At 47.3% G+C, this 22,500-nt stretch overlaps 2 protein-coding genes across 3 annotated transcripts in view; one reads left to right on the forward strand and one right to left on the reverse strand.

The window, feature by feature from the left end:
* The window catches only part of LOC127004051 (sal-like protein 3), a 96,211-nt gene extending 90,729 nt beyond the window's left edge, over positions 1–5,482 (forward strand). For both annotated transcript variants that reach the window (XM_050871332.1, XM_050871331.1), the window contains one exon: positions 1,742–5,482. In XM_050871332.1, the coding sequence (XP_050727289.1) occupies positions 1,761–3,125 (1,365 nt within the window). In that variant the 5' untranslated portion in view covers positions 1,742–1,760 and the 3' untranslated portion in view covers positions 3,126–5,482. The remainder of the gene's footprint in view (positions 1–1,741) is intronic.
* Positions 5,337–14,949, reverse strand: LOC127004052 (perlucin-like). The gene is made up of 6 exons (XM_050871333.1): positions 14,840–14,949; positions 14,096–14,390; positions 13,534–13,617; positions 10,764–10,931; positions 10,255–10,477; positions 5,337–5,455 (listed from the first exon to the last, which is right to left on the reverse strand). The coding sequence occupies exons 2-5, from the start codon at positions 14,301–14,303 to the stop codon at positions 10,260–10,262; spliced, it is 678 nt and encodes a 225-aa protein (XP_050727290.1). The 5' UTR covers positions 14,304–14,390; positions 14,840–14,949; the 3' UTR covers positions 5,337–5,455; positions 10,255–10,259.
* Between the last annotated feature and the right edge of the window lie 7,551 nt (positions 14,950–22,500).

Below are 22,500 nucleotides of genomic sequence, written 5' to 3' on the forward strand. Positions count from 1 at the left end.
TTGCCTTGTGTCCCCGGCTCCGCTGCTCTAACTGACCTGTGGCAGTGGTCACAGCAGAACACAGCTGACAGTCATCACGGCCTCCCGAAAGAGGAGGTTAATGGTGTTGTCGCCGGTCACCTGCAGGGGCGTCACCCACGTGAGGCGCCCTCATGGAAAATGGAACAGCTCGGGGCCGGGTATCCCACACGTGTCCTTTGAATACTAATGAGGCCTGGCGCTGGAAGCACTTCAAGATCCGTCTTCCAAGAAGGCTCCGGGAAGTTCATGGGATCTAAAGAGTCTTACGAAGTACTTGTGTCACAACCTAAAATATACAATTACTTTTAGTGATCTGTGAATATAAAGCAAAGTTGGAGGGGCGTGTGGGCTGGTGGAGTCATGGAGAGAGTTAGGTGGCTGGACGGCGTGGCCCCTCCGCTGCCCGCCGGGGATCCCCCCCCCGAACACTGCCACCCGCACGATGTTTTTTAGATTTACTTGTCAAGTAAAAACCAGAGAAACGTTACAAAAATAAACGTCGCCTGGGGCACTTTCGTGGCTGTCCAGGAGGGAGCGGCGCGCCCGAGGAGGCTGTTGACCCGCTAGCCACTGCTCGATGACGGGTCTCGTTTGGCCAGCGTCACGTCGCCCACGCGCCCCTCGTGATGGACGAGCAAGGACCTCGAGTAACCACCAATCAGCTGAGGGTGGCTGTGCCCACGAGGGAGGCGGCCGCTACGTCAACAGGGACCAGCGGCACAGCGACACCTGGCAACCCTTTAAGAGAAAGTGAAACTGCTCAATCCATACTAGATTTTTCAGAGGGTTCGTACGTTTCCATTCTATTGCTCACTTAGAAAGTCCAAACCTGAAACCGGACTAATGCAACAAAAACGTCGCAGACCTTTGCGCCAGCCAAGATTACACACACTTTGTTATCATCATCCACAGACAATGTTACAGACATTTCCTGGACGAATCTATGTTGTCTTCGAGGAAACATTGTTCATTCTTCGGGGAAATCTGTGTGTGTGTGTGTGTGTGTGTGTGTGTGTGTGTGTCAGAGGACGAGGCGCCATTCAAAGCATCGGGCTCCAGCAATCGGAACCAACATGCCGCTTCGTTGTTTTTTTTCCTTTGAGTGTTTGAATGAACTGAATGAACATGTGCCCATATTATGACCTAAATTTCAAGGATAAAAGCAACACATACGGAATAACTAGACAATGAATTCGACAATACAGAATGGAACCAAAGTCTGACATGGACTTGATGGTTACTCAGGTAAAATAACAAGAATATCTGTCCCGTGACCTTTGCATCCTAGGATCATACCGAGCTGCTTTCAGGAAGAAGTCGTGAGCCATTGTGTCAACTCTAGCAATGCTATAATAATAATTGTAATATTATTATTATTACTAGTAGTAGTAGTGGAGGTATTATTATTATTATTATTATTATTATTATTATTAGTAGTAGTAGTAGTAGTAGTAGTAGTAATAGTGGTATTAGAGCAACAAGCAGCAACAATAAGTCATCATCATTACCACCATGAACAATAACACGAGTACCCTCCCCCCGCCCCTCTCCGCTAGACCCGAGCCTCGCGGCAGCCCACACGCCGCGGGCTGGACACGGAAGGTTCGAACAATACTGTTTTTATCATGTTTCCGGATTGAAGTGACGCGACTCGACATGACGCCTCGCCTTTATTGTCGCCGTCACTGTGTGTGTCTGATGAAGTGTTTCTGTGTTGCAGGAAGTGGACCCCCGCCACCATGGATGTCAGCCCCACCATCCCCGACCACTTCAAGGCTGACCTCTTTGACCTCGTCTCGTGCACGGAATACGACTTGAATGGCGGTGCGCTGGGCGCCGAGTGCTGGCAGCTGGACGACCTGGTGACCCGGAATATCAACAACAACAACAACAACGCCGTCAGTGTCGGGGAAGTGATGGCTCCTACCTGGTCCTATGGGAGTTACCCTGAACTTCCCTCCTCGACGTCCACCTCCATGGGCGTGCTGAGCCACGACAAGGAGAAGGAGACCAGCGACAAGATGTGGGGCGGCGGCGGCACGACTGAGAAGGTGGTGAACAGTGCCACCGGCAACACCATCATCATCACCTTCCCCTCCTCCGAGGGCCGTCCCTCCGACGGCTCCGAGGCCGCCTACAACCCCTCGCCGCCCATGGTGGAGCCCAACAACCTTGAGCTTTTCAACTCCATCCTCAACGAGAAGCCTTACGAAGGTCTGGTGTCTCACAACCACCGCTCGCCGGCTTCCGACTGCGTCTCGTACGTCAGCGCCTGCTCTGGCTACAGCGATTCTGGGATATCGACGTCACTGGAGGACACAGCCTCCCCTAACGAGGGCGGCCACGGACACGAACACGTCGACTTTGAGCGACTGGTAGACTCCGCTGTCGACTCCCTAGTGTACTCCCCCGGGACCGGCGCTCTGGCCCCCGTCGAAGACCCTCAGGGCATGGATGGCGTCAACGCGGCGTACATGACTCCCGCGCCGATGCCTTACTCCACGCACGTCACTCAGAGCAGCGACGTGTCTTCCATCCTGGAAGGGGCGCTGAGAGGCACAGTGCGTCGGCCGGCCGGTCCTTCTCAGCTGCCGCCCCTCACCAAGATTTCTGAAGCTAAGACGCTCACACTGATGTCCAATATGACACCTTTGCCGCCCCTGACCTCGGCCTTCAAAGCAGAGCAGCTAAACGGCGTCGGAGGGTCAACGCAGATCAGCAGCAGCAATGGCATGTACGTGACGACGGGCTACGACTACCACCCTACTCCAACTGAGGAGTACACCAGCCTGGACGCCTCCTTCACCAAACTCTCCACGACCACCCCTCAGAAGCCCGACCAGTCAGACCAAAAACCTAAAAAGCGCAAGTACACCAAGCGCGCGGCAGGGGAGGAGCCGACCGTGAAGGGCCGCCTCCTCCACTTCTGCCACATCTGCAGCAAAGGCTTCAAGGACAAGTACAGCGTCAACGTCCACATCCGCACCCACACCGGGGAGAAGCCCTTCAACTGCGAGCTGTGCGGCAAGTGTTTCCGGCAGAAGGCGCACCTGGCCAAGCACGTCCAGATCCACAGTGCGCCCAAGCCACCGGGGAAGAGGTGAGCGTCGCGGCGCACGCCCGACCCAAGATTCCTTCAGCCCCGTGCAGCGCTGGGCCGCGCCGGGTAGCGTCTGACCGAGCCGGGCCGTGGTCCCGGCCTCGACGAATGTCTCACTGTCGTACCTGCTCCTCGTTCTTAAGCCGTCTTTTGCGTTATTTACAGCTTCGTATTGTTAGAAGGATAAGGGAATCGAGAAATTAACAATGTATAATCTATGGTGCAGTCAATACTCATGTTTGTAAATAGTCACTAACCTGTCTATTAAGTTCTGCTGTCGCGCAGCCTCGTGTGTGGCGAGAACGGCACACCAGTGTTCCACTTGTTACGCCTGACTCAAGATTACAAGATTCACCACTAGCTGGCTAGTGTCACACACACACACACACACACACACACACACACAAGCACACACACATGCACATGCCCTACTCCCCACAAACAAACATTCACTCCCACAGTTACACACACACACACACACACAAACACACACACACACACACACACACACACACACACACACACATGCCCCCCCACCCACCCACACACACACACACACACACACACACACACACAAATGGAGAGGTTGTACACATTGTCAACACTCTGGGTGCCATGAGTCCGGCGTCCGCCGCCTGACGGGGATGCCTGGTGCGTGCCCGTCAGCCTGGCTGCGAGTGGCAAAGTTAGGATGTCATTGTTTTCAGTGGTGCACTACACACAGCAGTGACATGTCCACTGAGGAAAATTAGGTGAAAGGAGAGCCCTTGTGACGGCTGTTGCCCGGCCGGAGGGCGGGAGGTGTGCCTGACGGAGGGCCGATCACGTCTCGTGGTGCAAGTGACACGCGTGCCGCCGCGCCAGACAGAGTTGGCTCTCACTGTACATAGCTGCAAGACGCTCGCCTCGATGCCCTGGCGAGGCCCTTCTCAGGATGAGATGCGGAGTCTTGTCTTTAGGTTCATGAATAGTATTATGATTGGCTGCCAAAATATTTACACTGTGATTGGAGATCTGGGTACTATACACCAGTCCCTGGCACTTTTGTAGATAGTACAACTATCCCTGTTATTCTTTCCCTCAGAGTGACCTTTGCCACCACTCCCACAACGCCGCGCCTGCGCTCGCCATGTTTACTGAACGACGTCCTTCAGACTGTGAGGCTTCTCAGGAGGATAATGTGTGTTGCCATCCGGCACAAGGAGAAACACAGTATTTCGCTGAGCCTTAAAATGTTATAGTTCATGTTGTGGAGTAATATCCTTGCATAAATGCGGTGACCTGCAGGCAGCAAGCGGCGCGGGTGTTCAGTGAGGACGAGGGAGGCTGTCGCGACCCACCTCTACAGGTAATCGCCACCTTGGCACCCTTCGCCTCGACTGAGCCCCATCTGCTGCTGCTGCTGTTGCTGCGTGGGTGGAGAGCAGAGGATCATTCTTGAGACAAATGTTTTGTGTCTAATCTCTAAGGTGTTCTCAACACGTCTGGTTGGTGTGTAGTATTGTGGGGAACAAGAGCGCCATGTGGGCACCGGCGGACACGAGGCGCCTCGCCACACCTGTTGACAGAGTGCGGGAGGAAACGAAGCCCCGGCAGCTCCTTGGGGCCCTCCGCCATGCTACGGTGCCTTAGGGGAAGGTGTCTCCTGATGCAATAAGAGTGTAATATTCTATATAAGTTCAGATACTTGTTAGTTGTTATATGTATTCATCTCAAGAATATTCATCTAACCTGTGTAATATTGCTCCATGTCGGATTACGTGAGTAGCTAACGCCGACCTTCCCTGTTAGTGCCGGTGCGGGCCGCGGCGGCACCCCGGGCCGCGCGCGTGTCCTGGGAGGGAGGCTGGTGGGGGCGGGACCCTGCAGGAGGAGTGGACACGGCTGCGGCCTCGTTGTCAAATTGTTTCCGCTCAACTCAGCGTAAGGTCAAGTAATCGAGGCCGGGCTCAGCGCCCCCCTTCAAGGTCTCCTCCAGCCCGGGGTAAATCTTATATGAAAGCCGTATATTTTTCTATAGTTATGGAAGCCTTATGAATTTATTTTGTTATCCATTGACCTACAATAGGACGGCCGATCACTGTCGCCGTCGACTATTTATATGAGTTGTCCTGAAGGGGCGGGGTCGTGCGCCTCGCGCGGGGCCGCGTGCGGGAGCGAGTGTCGTCAGGATAAACCCCGGCGAGAGTTCTGCCGACACGTCAGGATGACCTTCAGGAGGACTCAGGCCGCGCTAGTGATGGGAGGCCGCCACGCCAGGCTGGCCCGGCGGGCCGCCGCCGCCTCGCCCCGGCTGGACAACTGGTCGAGTCTTCTCACTGTTGTTTTCCTCTACTGTGATAATAAAAGTCAGCGTGCTAGTTAATTTGTTATACTTTTCCTAATTATGTCCTTCTTCTCCTTTTTATTGTTTCTGTTATTATTTACCTATTTGTTACTACAAATTATTCTCCTCATTGAGTTGTCAGAGTAATATATATGTTACCCATCCCGTCGTGTTATTTCACTCTGTTGTGCCCGGCGCTCAAGGCTTACCACACTCGTATTGGGACACAGAATTACTCATAATTCTGGAATTGCTCACAAGTACCACATGAATGCACGAAATTGGGTATCTAGGTAGTTGATTGAGTCCTGTTACAAAATGATGACCGACAGAGGACCGGCCGGCAGGCGCTGGGTTGGGGGTGGCTGCTGTTGCTGCTGCTGCTGCTGTCAGCCCGACGAAGTGGGTCAGCCGCTGGTCTTGGGGCACTTGACTCACTCACACATTCGCCCACACTCCCTTGACTCATCCACACCCACACCCACATTCACATTATCATAACCCATCCACACCCACACCTCACCCATCATGCCTCGACTCACTCACACTCATGCACACTCACCTGCACCATCACTCACACTCCCTTGACCCACACCCTCACTCATGCAGAGTCACTTCACAAACACATCCATCTCCACATCCACGAGACGCGCCCATTATGACGACACAAAAGATATTCAGAAACTCCACATTCACCTGACACTCCTGCATCCAAAGTCCAAATGTATCCAAGCGTATCCAGTCCCACTTCAAACATTCACACCCACACCCACCACTGACATGCCCCACCCGTCCCCCTTCACATACATGTCCAGATATCTTCCCCCATGACCACATCCACCCCCACACACATGACATCCACTTCGGCGACTACCCCAGCGTCGCCGCCAAATGCTGGTTCCTTCACGAGGTCAGTGCCATCCTGCGAGGCTTTGCTCAACCCTGTGTAAGCCTTGGGTTCCCGGGCCACTTGTCTGGGGTCGCCCGCTGCTCCCACGAAGTCCGCACCCCCGCTTGCCCGCCCGTCTGTCCTGCCCGCCAACACTCGCTGCCAAAACCTGAGTTACACCACCTCAACAACAACAACAACAGTGCCAGTAACAGCAATATCAGTATCATTACCAAAACTACGACAACAGTACTATGAACAACAACTTAAAAACAAACAAATAAAAACGAGTTCCGGTCATCATATATATACAACAATGATAACACCAAATATAAAAAAGTAACAACAGCAAAAAAGAAAAGAACAATACTTATAATGGCAAAAACGTTAAGATTAGGACACCAGACAGGTGTTTAAACAAAGATATCAACATTAAATTAGAAAAAAATAATAACCTCAGCCGAAACATCTGCTAGATACAGACAAATAATAACCAGACAAATAGGCACAATAAAAACAAGTACAAACAATCACGAAGACAAGGAACATTACGGTACAGACTCAGCCGCGTCAACGGTTCCTCTGCCAGTCACACACGCCAACGAGGGCCATAATATTTAACAGTCTGAAGCAACACTCACAGCTAGACACGAGGCCAGACGTTAGGCAAGCAAGGGAAGGCGCGGCAGAGGTATTGTGGCAGGGCAGGGCAGGGTGCAGGGGCGGGCGAACGGCACGGGCGGTGCAGGGCTTGCGGGGTGTGGCTGCGGGCGGCTCCACCCTTCATGTGTCGCTCCGCCGTGAGATGTGGATCAGTCACCTCCAGCGACCGTCAGTCAGTCATTCATGCAAACAAAAACGAAAGTCCTCAGGGCCACCGCAAGCCCTTCATTCCTCATATTCGGCTTTCATACTAATATTAATATATTTTGTAATCTTTGTTACACCTGCAATGCTGAATATCATGTATCTACAAAGTGTACATAAGTAGGTCAATAAAATTCAGCAACAATATACATTTTGTAAGTTCATTTTCCTCCATTGCTTCCTTCTTTCCTTTCTTCTTTACTCCTACTCTTCCCTCCTCAGCAAAGCTGAACCAGCAAGTGAGGCCAACCCTCCTGTTACTGTGTCGCCAGACAAGGCTCATGAGGAAGGAAGGGTTATACATTTTCATCTAGAAAACACACACAAAACACACACACACACACACACACACACACACACACATATATATATATATATATATATATATATATATATATATATATATATATATATATATATATATATATATATATATATATATTATATATATATATATATATTTATATATATATATATATATATATATATATATATATATATATATATATATATATATATATATATATATATATATATATATATATATATATATATATATATATATATATATATATATATATATATATATATACACATATGTATACATATATATATATATATATATATATATATATATATATATATATATATATATATATATATATATATATAAAGAAAACTGAGACCTGCTGGGTAGACTACACTATAGAAGATGACACCCGACCCACGACGGCCCTGAGCGTAAGTAGTACTAATGACTTTAGGCCATGACCACACTCGACGAAGGGCTGCACGCCCGGCATGATGATCGGCAAAACATACTTATGTACGAACAGCATCACAGGCGACAGCTAACAAGAAGTTGGGAGTTTTCGTCCTCTCGTGCCACCACCAGGGGCCACGGCGGCGCTGCAAGGGTCGTGGAGGCTGAAGCGGCGGGAAGGATTTCTTCAAAGACTATCAACAGCCTCCCCCCCTCCCCTCCCCAGCCGCCAGAAAAAAGTAATAATCTGTTCTTTGTAATACCGACGAGGCTCCCAACGAAGCGTGAAATTGAATACTGAAAACACGACAACTGGAAACACGTGAAGAACTCTACCAACCTTGACGCCCTTCAGGAAATGACGCGGAGAATGGGTCAAGCCAAGGCGAGGAGAACAAAGAGACAAAAAGAAGAGGAGTAGATCCTAAGAAAATGGAAATAAGAGTAAAAATAAGGAGGAGGAGGTGTTCATAAAAGGAAAATGAAGGTGAAAAATAGATGAGGGGCTGAGGAAGAGAAATACGAGGGAACGAGACAATAAAAGATGGATGAGGGATGGGGCGAGGCAGGAGGGAAGAGAAAATCATTAAATGTTAGTGTGTGTGTGTGTGTGTGTGTGTGTGTGTGTGTGTTTTGGTAACCCTACTCATTTTAATTTGAACACACAGACTCCCCCTCCCCCCCCCACACGGGCCCACCAACACCCCCACCACCCGTCCCCCCACCACCACCATCAACACATACATAAATCGTCTCCTCGCCGCCACAGTTCCCAAGTGAATCCATAAAGTCCTCACCTCGTTAAGTCCTCGCCCCTCCCGCGCCGTGTGTCAAGAGCGTCATAATTATAATGCTCGGAAACTCATTTTGGACATCAGATGCAAAATTTATTCACGCAATTTGCCTTGACATCATTTCGCCTCCTTTCTCTTTTCTGCCATTCCATGTTCCGCTCCTTCCTGTCTTTCCCTGCCCTTCCCTGCCCTTCTCTACCCCTGCCTGCCCTGCTCTACTCCTCCCTGTTCTTCCCTTCCCAGCCCTGCCTTTATCAACTACCATCAATACTCCTCCCTGTCCTACCTTCCCCTTCCTCCTCCCTTCCTCTCCCCTTCATCCTCCCCTGTTCTATCTTCTCTTTAACATCAGCGACCATCAAATATTAATCATCGTCAACAGTATTATCGACTCTGCCCACTCTTGTTATGAATGAGGCCAGGTGGAAGGCGTGGGAGGGACCTTATAAACACGCGTGATCTTGCCAACTATTAGAGAACACCTTACACGGGGCACATGAGACCGACCCTCACTCCTTACTTCCCTCCGCCTTCTTTCCTTCCCGTCGATCATGATAAATACCGCAAAATAGCTCACCACAAGGAGTCTTTGCAGGTCGCCTCGAGGACCACTCCCACCCCTTCCATCTCTCCCTACCTTACCTCTTCACGATGAAAAAATAGATAAAAAAAAACAGGTTACCCCAAGAAGGGAGTTGATAAGCAGTGGTCTGAGCCTGACATGGAGAAAATGAGGCGTTGGGGAGACTAAAGTAGCCTTGGGGAACATAATTTTACTTCGCGTGCAAGCCTGCCAGGACCCAGATCACGGGAGGATGCTTAAACGTCTCGGCGAACGTTTGCAGGGCAGGACACGCCCAAGGAAGGATTGGTTGATCTGCATTTATCGTGTTTCTTAGGGGGTCTTAATTCTTACACTGACATTGTTACGCCATTTCTCTGTCTTCCTTTTTTTCTGTCTCTTTGTCTGTCTCTGCGTGTGTGTGTGTGTGTGTGTGTGTGTGTGTGTGTGTGTGTGTGTGTGTGTGTGTGTGTGTGTGTCTCTCTCATAGGTATTTACAGCGGTTTGACACTATACTAGACAAGGATACAAAAGTACATACATATATTACATACAAGAGTCTATTCGGTCTACAATGGCAGATTAAAAAACCCAGTCATTTCGTTTTCGTATCCAGCCTCCTTATCCATAAATCAACCTGACCTCTATTTAAAGCCGTTGCTCCCCTCACACTCGTGCTTAATAACTGGTTCCATTCATCCACGACCCAATCTTTGTATACTCCAGTTTTTGCCTATCACCTTCGTACACTTAAATTTACTCGACTTGCACCAAATTGCTATGGGTCTTATCTCACTTTCACTCACACTCTCTTTTTACCTATTTATCTACCTACCTATCTATCTATCTATCTGTCTTTCTATCTATCTATCTGTCTATCTGTCTTTCTGTCTATCTGTCTATCTATCTTTCTATCTATCTATCTGTCTCACCCGCGTCAGTACTGGCAGATGAAGCGCTGGGCGAGGGAACACGTTTCGTCGTTGAACACTCGCGGGTAGTCCGACATCACCATCTCGAGGCAGTTCTCGTCGCCGCCCTGGTTGTCGGGTCGGTCAAAGAGCCAGTCCTCGGGGTCCAGCGGCCGCCCCGACACCCACCGCCACGTCCCGTCGCCGCCCTCGCACGTGCCCCCAACCCAGAAGTAACCCGAGCCTGGAGGAGGAGGAGGACGAGGGGCCGGGTTATAGGGGGATGGGTAGAGGGATAGATGGAGATGAAGGCTTTTTTTTTACAGCAAAGGAAGGAGCTCAATGGCAAAAAAAAAAAATAATGAGAAAAAAGGCAGCCAAATACTGCCATTATAAATAAAAATATATAAATAGAAAGAATAAGACAGACAAACAGGCAGAGATAGAAATATAGACAGACTGAATAACACATGGATGCTCAGATACTCATAACCCCACACACACCCTTCCCTCCCCCTTCCCCTCAGTACCGTGGGTGTCCGCCATGTGGGTCTGCAGGGCGTAGATGTGGCGGGGCTCAGCCAGGTCGCCGCCCATGCCCTGACACACGCGTCTGGCCTGCACCCACGACAGCTTCTTGGAGTGGGGGTAGAAGCACTCGTGCATGACCTGCGTGTACGGGTACGGGCACGTCGGGCCTGGAAGAGAGGGAGAACAGTCACACAACAGCCACACAACACCTATTCGCATTTGAAATTTTGGAACATATTCTTAAATATATCGGCGCCCAGGCACACATGTTTGACACGGTTTTCGTAGGAGTTATGGGCATTTCCAGGGGTAGTTTAATGACCCTGGTGGTAGTGTGACCCTTCTTTAGTACCATGAACCTAAACAAACACTCATTAGAACCCGATTGATTTCCTTTTTAGCCTTTGGAAAAAGTTGATGTAAGAGACGGAAGTGTCTGAGAATACCGACCTTTATCTCACTCAAAATCAGATTCTTGGTTCTCTTTTCTTCAAGCACAACACTTGATTGCCTTTTGAATCCTACCTCACTAAAAGAAGACTCCTGGTTCTCTTCTCTTTTCGTATATTGCCGTTTGATGAGCTAGGAGTGCTTAGAGAGGGAACAAGGAGAGTCACATAACACTTGATCGCATTTGGAATTCTATCTCACCTCTAAAATCAAACTCGATGTTTTACTTCTTTTCGTATATTGGAACTATGATGTTAGGATTGCTTGGATAGGAAACGGAAAGTCACACAACAATAAGTCGCATTTGGAAATCTATGTCACCACTAAAATCAGACTCGACTCTTCTCTCTTTCACTAATTTTGTAGTTACGAAAAGTTGGGAAGGCTTACAAAGGGAACACAAAGTCACACAACACGTCTTGATCTCTGTCGGAATAGGACTTTACTTGACCACTAAATCAGAATCCCGACTTTTTCTTTATCGTCATATTACAGTTTTGCTTAGTTAAGAATGACTGGGTAGGGAGAGGGAGCAGCAGGTCTCACAACATCCTCCTTTCTGTTACACTTTTATTAAACCAAAATAATCGGAATTTCAAAACGCTGTCTCCCTTTTTCATATATTTCAGTTGTGTGTAGACGGATTCCTGTATAGGGTCACAACGTTCGCTCTTTTTATATTTTTTTTATATTTTTCATTGTTACACGGAATATGTGGATGCCTGTGAAGGGGACGGAGAGAGGGTGACACAGCGCTTCCCTTCCATTAGGACCATATATCGCCCCTAAAAGCAATTGCCTAACCTGTGTTCTATTTTTAACGCATCACGGTAATGTTAAGTTCCAGTGTAGGGGATGTGAAGAGGGTGATACAACTCCTGCCTTTTGTCCGTATTTGACTTCACCACTGGAGCCATAATTTCAACCTAGCCTATCCAAAAACTTTATAGCAATTTCCAAACCCGTCTTCTATTTTTCACGCATCACGGTAATTTTCTAGTGTAGGGACTGTAAGGAGGGTGACATAACTCCTGTCTTTTGTTCGTATTTGACCTCACTACTGGAGCCATAATTTTAACCTAACCTATCCCAAAACTTTATAGCAATTTCTTAAACTGTCTTCTGTTTTTCACGCATCACGGAAAGGTAAAGTTCTGGTGTAGGGGCTGTAAGGAGGGTGACACAACTCTTGCCCTTTGCTCGTTTTTTACCTCACCTATCCTAAAACCTAAAAACAATATCCTAAACTGTCTTCTATTTATCACGCATCAAGGAAAGGTAAGGTTCTCGTATAGGATCTGTAGGAGTGTGACACAACTCTTGCCTTTTGTTCGTATTTGACCTCCTCACTCTTGGAACCAGGACCCATACTCTCAAACATTCGGGGCTTACACACACACACATACTTTTGATAAGGCTTCGGCAGAGGTTGTGTTAGTATTTCCGTGGGAAGTTTTATGACCCTACTGATGGTCCGACAAGGTTTCTGTACCCGGAATGGGAAAAACACTTTCGAGAACCCGACTCATCTTCGTGGCCTTTGGAAGTTGTGGTTGTGAGAGCCGAAAGAGTCTGAGAACACGAGCCCAGAACTTCAACCTAACCTTTCCTCAACTTTTCATACACAGGGGGCGACGTCCTCGTGTTCCTGTTTCCTCGTATTCCTTGTGCACTTTTCATTCACCCGAGATTTTTACTTTTGACTTGTGTTCTTAATTGCTTTTGGTTAATGTTCTGCGTGCATCTCTCGTTCAGGGGAGTTTTGCCTTTGGCCTATGTATATTTTTGGCATCATTATATACTATTTTTTTATAGTAAACACGAGCTTCATATATCCATTAGCAGGTATTGTTTATCTATGGCTGAGAGAACAGACTAAAGACTTAAAACAAATAGATATAAAAGAGAGATCCCACAACAGACTGCTCCCATTGATAAAGACAGACAGACACAATTTCTCTACGGCTATGTGGTCCCCGAGTAAAGGCGCTTGGCTGTAGCCTCGAAACTAACCATGGGGAGCTCTGGAATATACTCTCATTATGATTCCCACACAAAATTACCCCCAGTGACTATCTAAACCTAACCTGCCCTAACCTATCCTAACCTTACCTATCCTAACCTTACCTAGCCTAGCTTCACCTAACCTAACTTAAGCCAACCTAGCCTGGCCTAACCTAATCTAACCTAACCCAACCTGCCCTGTTCAAGAGTGGGCGCCACACACCAATAGAGAAAAGGGAATATGCACCCGGGACACAGTGGAAGGGACTATGAAAACCGCTGTGCCTATACGAACTGCAGACGGAGGCGACTTACTTTCAGCAGCAGGCGCCACCCTCTGCAGGAGTTCAGTGAGGGCGATGAGCAACGCCTCCTTCACGTCCAAGGCCGCGGCAGATCCTATAGAAGGCAAAGGTTTTATCTCAGTGGGTTAAGGCTTTCCTTCATGCGCGTGTCTTTAGTTTTATTTAAGTTAGTATTGACAATTGTGAAGTGGCATATAAGGCCTGCCGTTGAATTTGTAGATAGTGACATCTATTTTTATTATTATTATTCTCTCTCTCTCTCTCTCTCTCTCTCTCTCTCTCTCTCTCTCTCTCTCTCTCTCTCTCTCTCTCTCTCTCTCTCTCTCTCTCTCTCTCACACACACACACACACACACACACACTCCATCCTTCTTTCGTGAATCCTAATAAACCGTACTATGGCTCATCCATTTATAAGATAATATACAATGTAAAGATACAAGCAAAAGCATTTATCAAGGAATTTTGAGTACCACTTTAACACACACACACACACACACACACACACACACACACACACACACACCCGTCTCTCCCCCCCCCCCCTCCCCCCGTAACACACACACACATACCTTGCTCAGTAGAGGGAGGAGGAGGAGACGGCGGCAGCGGAGAAGGAGTCGTCGAGCGTGTGCTGTGGAGGAAGAGTTCGTAGGCCCCATAGACGCGAGGGGCGAGCACCAGCACCAGCACCGTCAGGAGGAAGAGTGTGGGGTGCATGAGTGGCGGCCGCGAGACACAAGACACGTAGATGACACTTCTCTTCAAACCCTCCTTCATGCGAGTGTTCTCCTAAGCATCACCTTCACGCCTCATCGGTAAGCTTCTTCGGGCGGTATTCTCAGACGTTTTCGCCTCTCACTTCAACTGTTTTAAAAGGCCGAAAAGGAGTTTAGTCGGGTTTAGATGAGTGGTTTTTTTTTTCACTGCAAGGTATAGAAGAATGGTCAGACTACATACAAACAGGGTCATAAAACTACCTCTGAAAATGCCTTGTAAAATGTGCGTGCTTGGACGCCGAAATGTTCAAGAATATGGCCTTTGAGAGCTTTAGAGCCGCGCGTGATGTTATCTGCGTGCTTCTGAAGACGCAGCTATTCTTAAAACTTTCGGCGCGCAAGCACACACATTTTTTAATAAGGCTTTCGTAGGATTTGAGGGCATTTCCATTGGTAGATTTATGACCCTGGTAGTAGTTTCACACAATTTCTGCACCATGAACATAAGTAGCCACTCATAAGGAAGCGTCTAACCTTTTTTTTTTTGGTTTTTAAAAATGTTTGGTGTAAGAGAAGGAAGCGTCTAAGAATACTGACCACAGACGGGAGCGGGGACGACGACACCACACACAACGACACGGCAGGAGACCAACACCTCACTCGACCCCACGCTGTTGTTACGGGCGAGGGGCGGGGCAGGGCGGGGAACTGATGAGGGTAACAGGCATCATATCTACGAGTATGTACCCTATATGCGGTACTACACACACACACACACACACACACACACACACACACACACACACACACCGCTCCGGTAGCTCAATCAGCTAGAGCGCCGCGCTGCAAGAATTCACGGCCAGACAGGCGGCGGTTCGAGCCCGGCTCAGACCGGATTCTTTCCGTTGACAAGGAGTGGTTACTGTCCCCCCTTGAGCAAGGGGAATGGGGTGTGTGGTGTGTGAGGTCCTGGCAGTACCCAGAGATCGACGATAGGAGTCTGTCCTAAGCTGCTTGCAACACGTGAACCTTTGCAGCCCCGAGTTACTGATCTGAGCGGTGGGGCAAATATTTTCTCGGTCTCATAAAATACAAGTTTCCTATCCACTCAACTCATAACATTGCCAGTGTGCGGCGTTTGATATATTAACTCTATGACATGAAATTTACCGGGAGAAAAATGTAACTTGACGCGGGAATGCGCTGATTCACTCGATGCCGACAAAAGGTTACGGAAAGAATTTTTAATTTCACCGGCAGTTTCATATCAAACGACGTGTACGTCTATACAAAAGTGTACAAGGAAGATCAAAACAACCTTCAACTTAAACTTTAAATTATATACACTTGCTCGTGTCGGTAGGGTACCTGCTGGCGAAAGCGATTCCAACTCGTGATCAGGCAGTGGTGAATTAAACACACACACACACACACACACACACACACACACTTACCATACACGATATGGTTCTTCCTACTGTGGCCTCGATAACCCACCCAGATACACACACACACACACACACACACACACACACACACACACACACACACACACTTACCATACACGATATGGTTCTTCCTACTGTGGCCTCGATAACCCACCCAGATACACAAGGAGCAGGATGACCTCTCTCTCGCTAGGTAAACATACAGTCCTTCCTTTCCCCGTGGCCCTTTAGGCGCCCCATTAAAGAGAATAACATCTGCGTGGCCGCCTTGGGAGTGACGGAAGGTGCTGAGGGCGGAAATCACGAGGGAAAGGGGACCGAGATCAGCCCTTAAGAGAGTCTGTCGTTGCATCCTTGGAGCGGCGCCTCTCGCAAGCTCATTAGCATTCAATTTGAGCGAGAATGTTAGGCAGACAACAGGCTCTTAGGGGTAATGGTGCTGTCCGATGCCACTGAACGTTCGGCTCGTCAGCAGGAGGGGGCGCTGAAATCCATGTACCTAACACACACATATACATACATACATAAACTAAAGGAAGTGAATGTTGAAATGCGATCAAATGCAGCTTGTGGTGAGTTTAATTCAATTAAAAAAAGAATGTATATGTGGAAATAATTGGTAAGATCACACACACACACACACACACACACACACACACACACACACACACACACACACACACACACAATGTCATTTTCTCTCTCTCTCTCTCATCTTTTAATACTTCAGCGACGTGCACATAGAGTCTGTCCTAAGCTGCTTGCAACACGTGAACCTTTGCAGCCCCGAGTTACTGTTCTGAGTGGTACGGCAAATATTTTCTCGGTCTCATAAAATACAAGTTTCCCATCCAGTCAACTCATAACCTTGCCAGCGTGCGGCCTTTGATATATTAACGATATGAAATGAAATTTACCGGAAGAAAAATGTAAATAGACGCGGAAATGCGCTGGTTCACTTGATGCCGACAAAAAATTACGGAAAGAATTTTTAATTTCACCGGCAGTTTCATATCAAACGACGTATTCGTCTATACATAAGTGTACAAGGAAGATCAAAACAACCTTCAACTTAAACTTTAAATTATATTTGAATGAACTGTGAAAGTCCTTAATTTGTTCACAATCGCTTAATTTGTCCAGACAGCTGCACAGAGTGTACACACGGCTGCACAATTTGTTCACAAGCTTTATGACGATAGAGGAGGCGAGGTTGTGTGTCAGGTCACGCAGGGCAGGAGGCTTAAAAGGCCTTGACGTGGAAGGATGACGAGGATCACCACTTACGATCACAAGACGACCAACAGAGGTAATCAGACCTTACTTTTGGTGATAAAGTGGTAAGTTTGTGCTTCAGGTCAACAGGATCTGGATAATTAAAAGGTCCTGACGTGGAGGACTAAAAGGATCACCATTAACTATCACAAGAAGACCACCATATGTACAGGGCTTACTTATGATGCTAAATGAGATGAGTTTCTGCGTCAGGTCACCACGATCCGGATATCTAAGTGACCTAGATAGTAAGGACGACAAAGATCATCGTTAACTACCACAAGGTGATTAATAAACGTAGAAGCCATTCTCATGATGCCAAAGAGGTCAACATATGTTTCAGGTCCCCAGGATCCGGATATTTAAAAGGCCCTGACGTGGAAGTACGAGGAGAATCATTAATCGGAACCACAAGGAGACCAACAGATCTACGTACAGGCCTTACTCTTGACGCTAAAGAAGGTAAGTTTCTGCGTCAGGTCACCAGGATCCGGACACTTAAAAAGCCCTGACATAGAAGGACTAAGAAGATCACCATTAACTATCACAAGGAGACTAACACATGTATTGGCCTTACTTATGATGCTACAGGAGGTGAGTTTGTTTCAGGTCACCAAGTGGCGGAAACGTAATAGAGGAGGATCACCATTAACTATCACAAGGAGACTACCACATGTTTAGGCCTTACTTATGATGCTACAGGAGGTGAGTTTATTTCAGGTCACCAAGGGGAGGAGACGTAATAGAGGAGGATCACCAGCAACTATAACAAGGAAACTATTAAAAGTAGAAGCCTAACTTATGATGCAAAATGAGTTAAGTTTCTGCGTCAGGTCACCAGGATATTTGAAAGCCCGTAACGTGGAGGGACGATGAGGAGGAGGATCACTCATCACGAGGTCCAAAGAAGCATCAGTCAACGCCGCCTGATGCCCCGAGAAATGGTTGACGCCGCCACTCCGTCACCACCGCCGCTCCGCCCTCCCGACCCCCGACACCATACGGCCTTCACCTCCCTCGACCCGGTGGCTGTTTTTCCCGGCTTCCTCCTCGACCCTACGTGAAGGATGAGGCCGCGGCGTGACGTGGGACGGAGAGAAAAACGGAAGATTCATCAATTTCTCTAGACGGAATAGGCGGGAACAACATCCTTCTCGATGGTATGTTGTATGCTCCTTTTTCTTACTAAACGATTTTTTTTCCTACTCGAGTCTGACGGTGGAGGAGAGACAGTGAAAGAGGGGAGAAGGGAGGGAGGGGATGAAAGAGGGTGAAGATGAAAGGGTGAGAAGGGGAGAGGAAGAGAAGTGTAAAATAGAAAAGTAAAGTTTACGTAGTGGAACATGCTAAGAAAACCGAGGAATATGTGAAAAGCCACGATAAAACACACGATAAAGGAGATGAGGTTAATAAGGAAGGTGAAGAGAAGGGAAGAGTACATACACACGGACACACACACACACACACACACACACACACACACACACACACACACACACACACACACACACAGATACTTATACATACACACACCAAGTGGCCTCAGAGGAGTTTTCATGATGTATTCTCCCCAAACAGCTGTTGTGGGAACTAACACAAAAGTCAAATGAATAAACTCTGCGGTGCCCCGCGACTCGTTCTGAAGTTTTTAATTGCCAGACGCAAAGTCCCTCAAATCAGAAACATAAACCCGGAAATCATTGCATTCAGTAGTTAGCGTAGTTTGCAAATAAAAATTTACCTTTCCTGGCGGGCAAACAAGCAAACACAGATAAACACCGGTGCCGAGTTGTCGCGTTGCCGTGACCACAAGCTGAACGAACGAAAGCGCCAGAAGAAAAACGAAATAAAAGTCAAATAGTAATTTAAGCCACCTTAAATTGTCAGCCTAACAATGCATCTACAATAACAGCCTTTACCAGGAAATGCACATAACAGCCGAGCTCACATCTGCCCAGCAACTATGATTAAAAAACGTCGGTACTTTAAAAATGTTTCCTTGAGACGTCGATAACACCCGTGAGGGACGAACCAACAGCTGGAGCGACGGACTTCAAAGCGACGCCCGGCAAGAGTGTCTGCAACGATTCGTGTGGAGCAGCTTTGCTCCCTTTGACGTAAGTGGCTCCTGTCATGCGTCATGGAGGTCTTTACATAAGTTCCTCCATCTTGTTACAATGCCCATCCTTGCAAGTTGTGTGTACATGCGCTGCGTCGCTAAATAATTGTTCCTTCACTCAATATTTTATATAAAGATCATCTCTGCTGGGAAATGAACGTTTCTGAGGACTTTCCAACGGCCAAAACAGTACCGGCCTCATTATTAATGAAAGAAGATTGGTGTGATAGACTATGTGCAGAGGAAAATAACAAAATGAATTATGGCATGAGGAACTTCACCTACAAAGATAGGATAGATTTAAACGTTAGAATTTGCATTTGCAGAGTGTGCGTGGAAACACTCATGGGCTTTATAAGTGGAAAAAGTGATTTAAAACAAATGTGATATTAATAAGGCTGGTAATAAAGGAGCAGGGTAAGTAGGACCGTAGAAATTAGTTTGAGTTGGACAAACTTAGATTAAAAAAAAAAAAATGCACATGGCCCAGTTGGATCAGTAAATTTCGACCTACTACCTCCAGACTCTAAAAACTGACCTAACAGACTCTTAACGTTGCTGTCAAAGGAGAGTAAATGGGAGGAATACCGAGGTTACAAGCTGCAGAAATGGAGATAAAAGGCTCACATTTTCTCTCTCTTTAAAATGTGAATGACATATCACGAGCGCACTGAGCAAAAAAGCTGTTGCGTTGTGACTATGTCGCACATTTTTTTAGATCCAGATTATATACGCTGACCTACTTTGCTGCTTATTTAAAGGCGTTTTGTCCAAGTGCTGCTGAGCCATTATAGTATTTCCACGAGAAACTGGCGGGTGCAGGGTCAGCTAGGCCCCGCACCTTGCCACACACTCTCAACACCTCTCGCTTCCTCTCATATGTCAGCTATTTACTAACTTTAAGTTAAGATAATAACTGGATAATCCAATAAGGTCATGTAGTGTTAAGATTGTTTCGTTTTTAGGATAATGACAAAGATTTTATATAAATACCAGGACACTTGACAACCCTGTATTCCAACGTTGTCAAGTGTCCTGGTATTTATTAAAAATCTTTGTATAAATAACTAATTAGATTCATCATAAACCACTATTTCTCGGTTTCCTTAATGAACCTGAATTAATGCAGCGCCGGCCCTCTGATATATATATATTTTAAGCTAAGTACTTTTAATGACTTTCCCTCCGTTAATACTCTTAACTCATTTCAATATTCATTTAGGTCCCCATGCGGCTGACGCTGCTCCCGAGATTGCATATTAAGCTACTTCAATTTTTCTCTGGCAAGACTTCAGCAACGAAATGTAGACTATGGGTGCTAGAGTCACTAAGAAGGGGAAGTAAATTTGATTTATTATTACATTTATTCCCGCCAGACATCAACTCCTTCACGTGTGAGTTTTTCCTTTAATTTATTAGCACGAGGAACACAATGAGAGAAAAATTTCGTCCCCCGCCATCAGAAAACGCTGCGTCGCCACCAATACAAAGGGTTCCGGTCGTTTTTTTCTTCGTATGGTCGTTTGATCAGCATGAATTGCGATTATGGGACTCCTCAAAGTGGTCTGCGCCGGCGTGGATTCGGTAAGTGGGAGCGATCCTATCTCTGGAAGTCAACGGAGCGGCCCTAAGTACTGCGTGTGGGTGTACGTGTGTCTGTGTGTGGGCACGTATTCCTTCCAAACGGTCTGAGATAACACCCATCGATAAAAAGTGTGTGTGTGTGTGTCTGTGTGTGTGTGTGTGTGTGTGTGTGTGTGTGTGTGTGTGTGTGTGTGTGTGTGTGTGTTTTCTCGAAATTACTGGACCAACTTTCTAATCCTCGCCTATCGTAAACTATCCTATACTACATTATACAGTATTTCGCACACTTAACACCACTGCTCCCTGCTGCTGAATTGTGTTATAGAATACTTTGCATCTCCCTTCAACTAACTATATCGCTCCGTGCCATGGTGTTTTCTCCTTCCTTCTCCTCTCCCCGTGCTGTTCCGTAATGCTCTGTCCGTCTGTCTATCTATCTGCCAGTGTAAAATTTGTCTGTCTGCCTGCTGGTCTACTTTTCACTCTTCAATAATAATCGCGTCTGTTTTCTGGTGTTCTCTTTTGGTATCAGTTATCTACCTCCCTCTCCTCTCCTGTACCGTATCGTAATGCTCTGTCTGTCTGCGTCCCATTCTCTGCCTGTCTGTCTACTTTTCCGTCTTCTTCAATGATCGTCTCTGTTCCCTGGTGATCTGCCATGGAAGGTCCTCTACCCTTCTTTACTTTTCTTTTATGCTCTGTTCAGAAGTAATCTTTCAACACGATAGAGACCCCCGTTCCCGTCCCCTCCCTGCTCGTACCCTCACCTCCTCCCCTGCGTCTAGGCCTCCCTGCCGCTGCGTGAGGGGGAAGCGCCGGGCCCCCTTCCAGCAGCGGCCCAATACGTCGATATGGAAGCTAACTAGCCAATAGACGAGTTTAATGAGGCGCGGAGATAACGACGCTGGGCCGGGTCATGGGGCCGTGCATCAAGGGACCAGACTACATCACCCGAGCCATCCGCACCCCATCCATCACTGGGCGGGACGGGGCATGAAGAGAGGGGGCGGGGCGGGGTGGTGTTAGGTGGAGCAGGGGTGCGGAAGAAAAGAAAAAGATATGATTGAAGAAGAGGAGCTTATAGTAGGGTAAGAAGAGGACGAGGGTGAAGGGAGAGGGGGGTGCGTGATGGGGCAGAAGGACGGAAGAGAGGAAAAAGATAGGACTGAAGACGAGGAATTTATAGAGGAGTAAGCAGAAGATGAGGGTGAAGAGAAGGTGACTGGAGGGAGCAGGCAGGCTAGGTAGGGGAGGAACACTAAAGAAAGGAAAAAGAAAGGGCACATGCGGAAAAAGAAAAGACGAAAAATTAAAGAAGAAATAAAAGAGAGGAAAAAGGAGATATCCAGAAAAGAAGGGACAAGGAATTAAAGACGAGTGTTTAATAGAGAGGGAAAAAAGGGCAGCTACAAAGAAAGATTGGACGAGGGAGTGAAGAAGGGTTAAAGTTAAATAAACAGATATAGAGGGTGAAGAGATGGTGATGGGATGGGACATATTATAGAGTAAGAAAAGAGGCTGTTTAGAAAAGGAGGAGGAGGAGGAGGAGGAGGAGGAGGAGGTGAAACATAGGATAAAGCACAAGTGGAAAAGCAATGACTGGGAATTGAAAGATAATAAAACAAGAACAAATACCAGAGAATTATGAAGAATGAGATGGGGAGAATGAAAGCCACTGCGCGGGGGGAAGAGGGGGAGGGGGATAAGAATAGAGAATGGATATCAGTTTTCAGGGAGGACAACAGGAGATGAAAGTAAAGGAGATCTAAAAGTGAGGGGTGTTAAAGTTATTAGGAAGGACAAGAAATGGAAAAAACCGGATATAAAAGTAG

Source organism: Eriocheir sinensis, chromosome 27 (genome assembly GCF_024679095.1).
Source record: "Eriocheir sinensis breed Jianghai 21 chromosome 27, ASM2467909v1, whole genome shotgun sequence".
Taxonomy (NCBI): Eukaryota; Metazoa; Arthropoda; class Malacostraca; order Decapoda; family Varunidae; genus Eriocheir; species Eriocheir sinensis.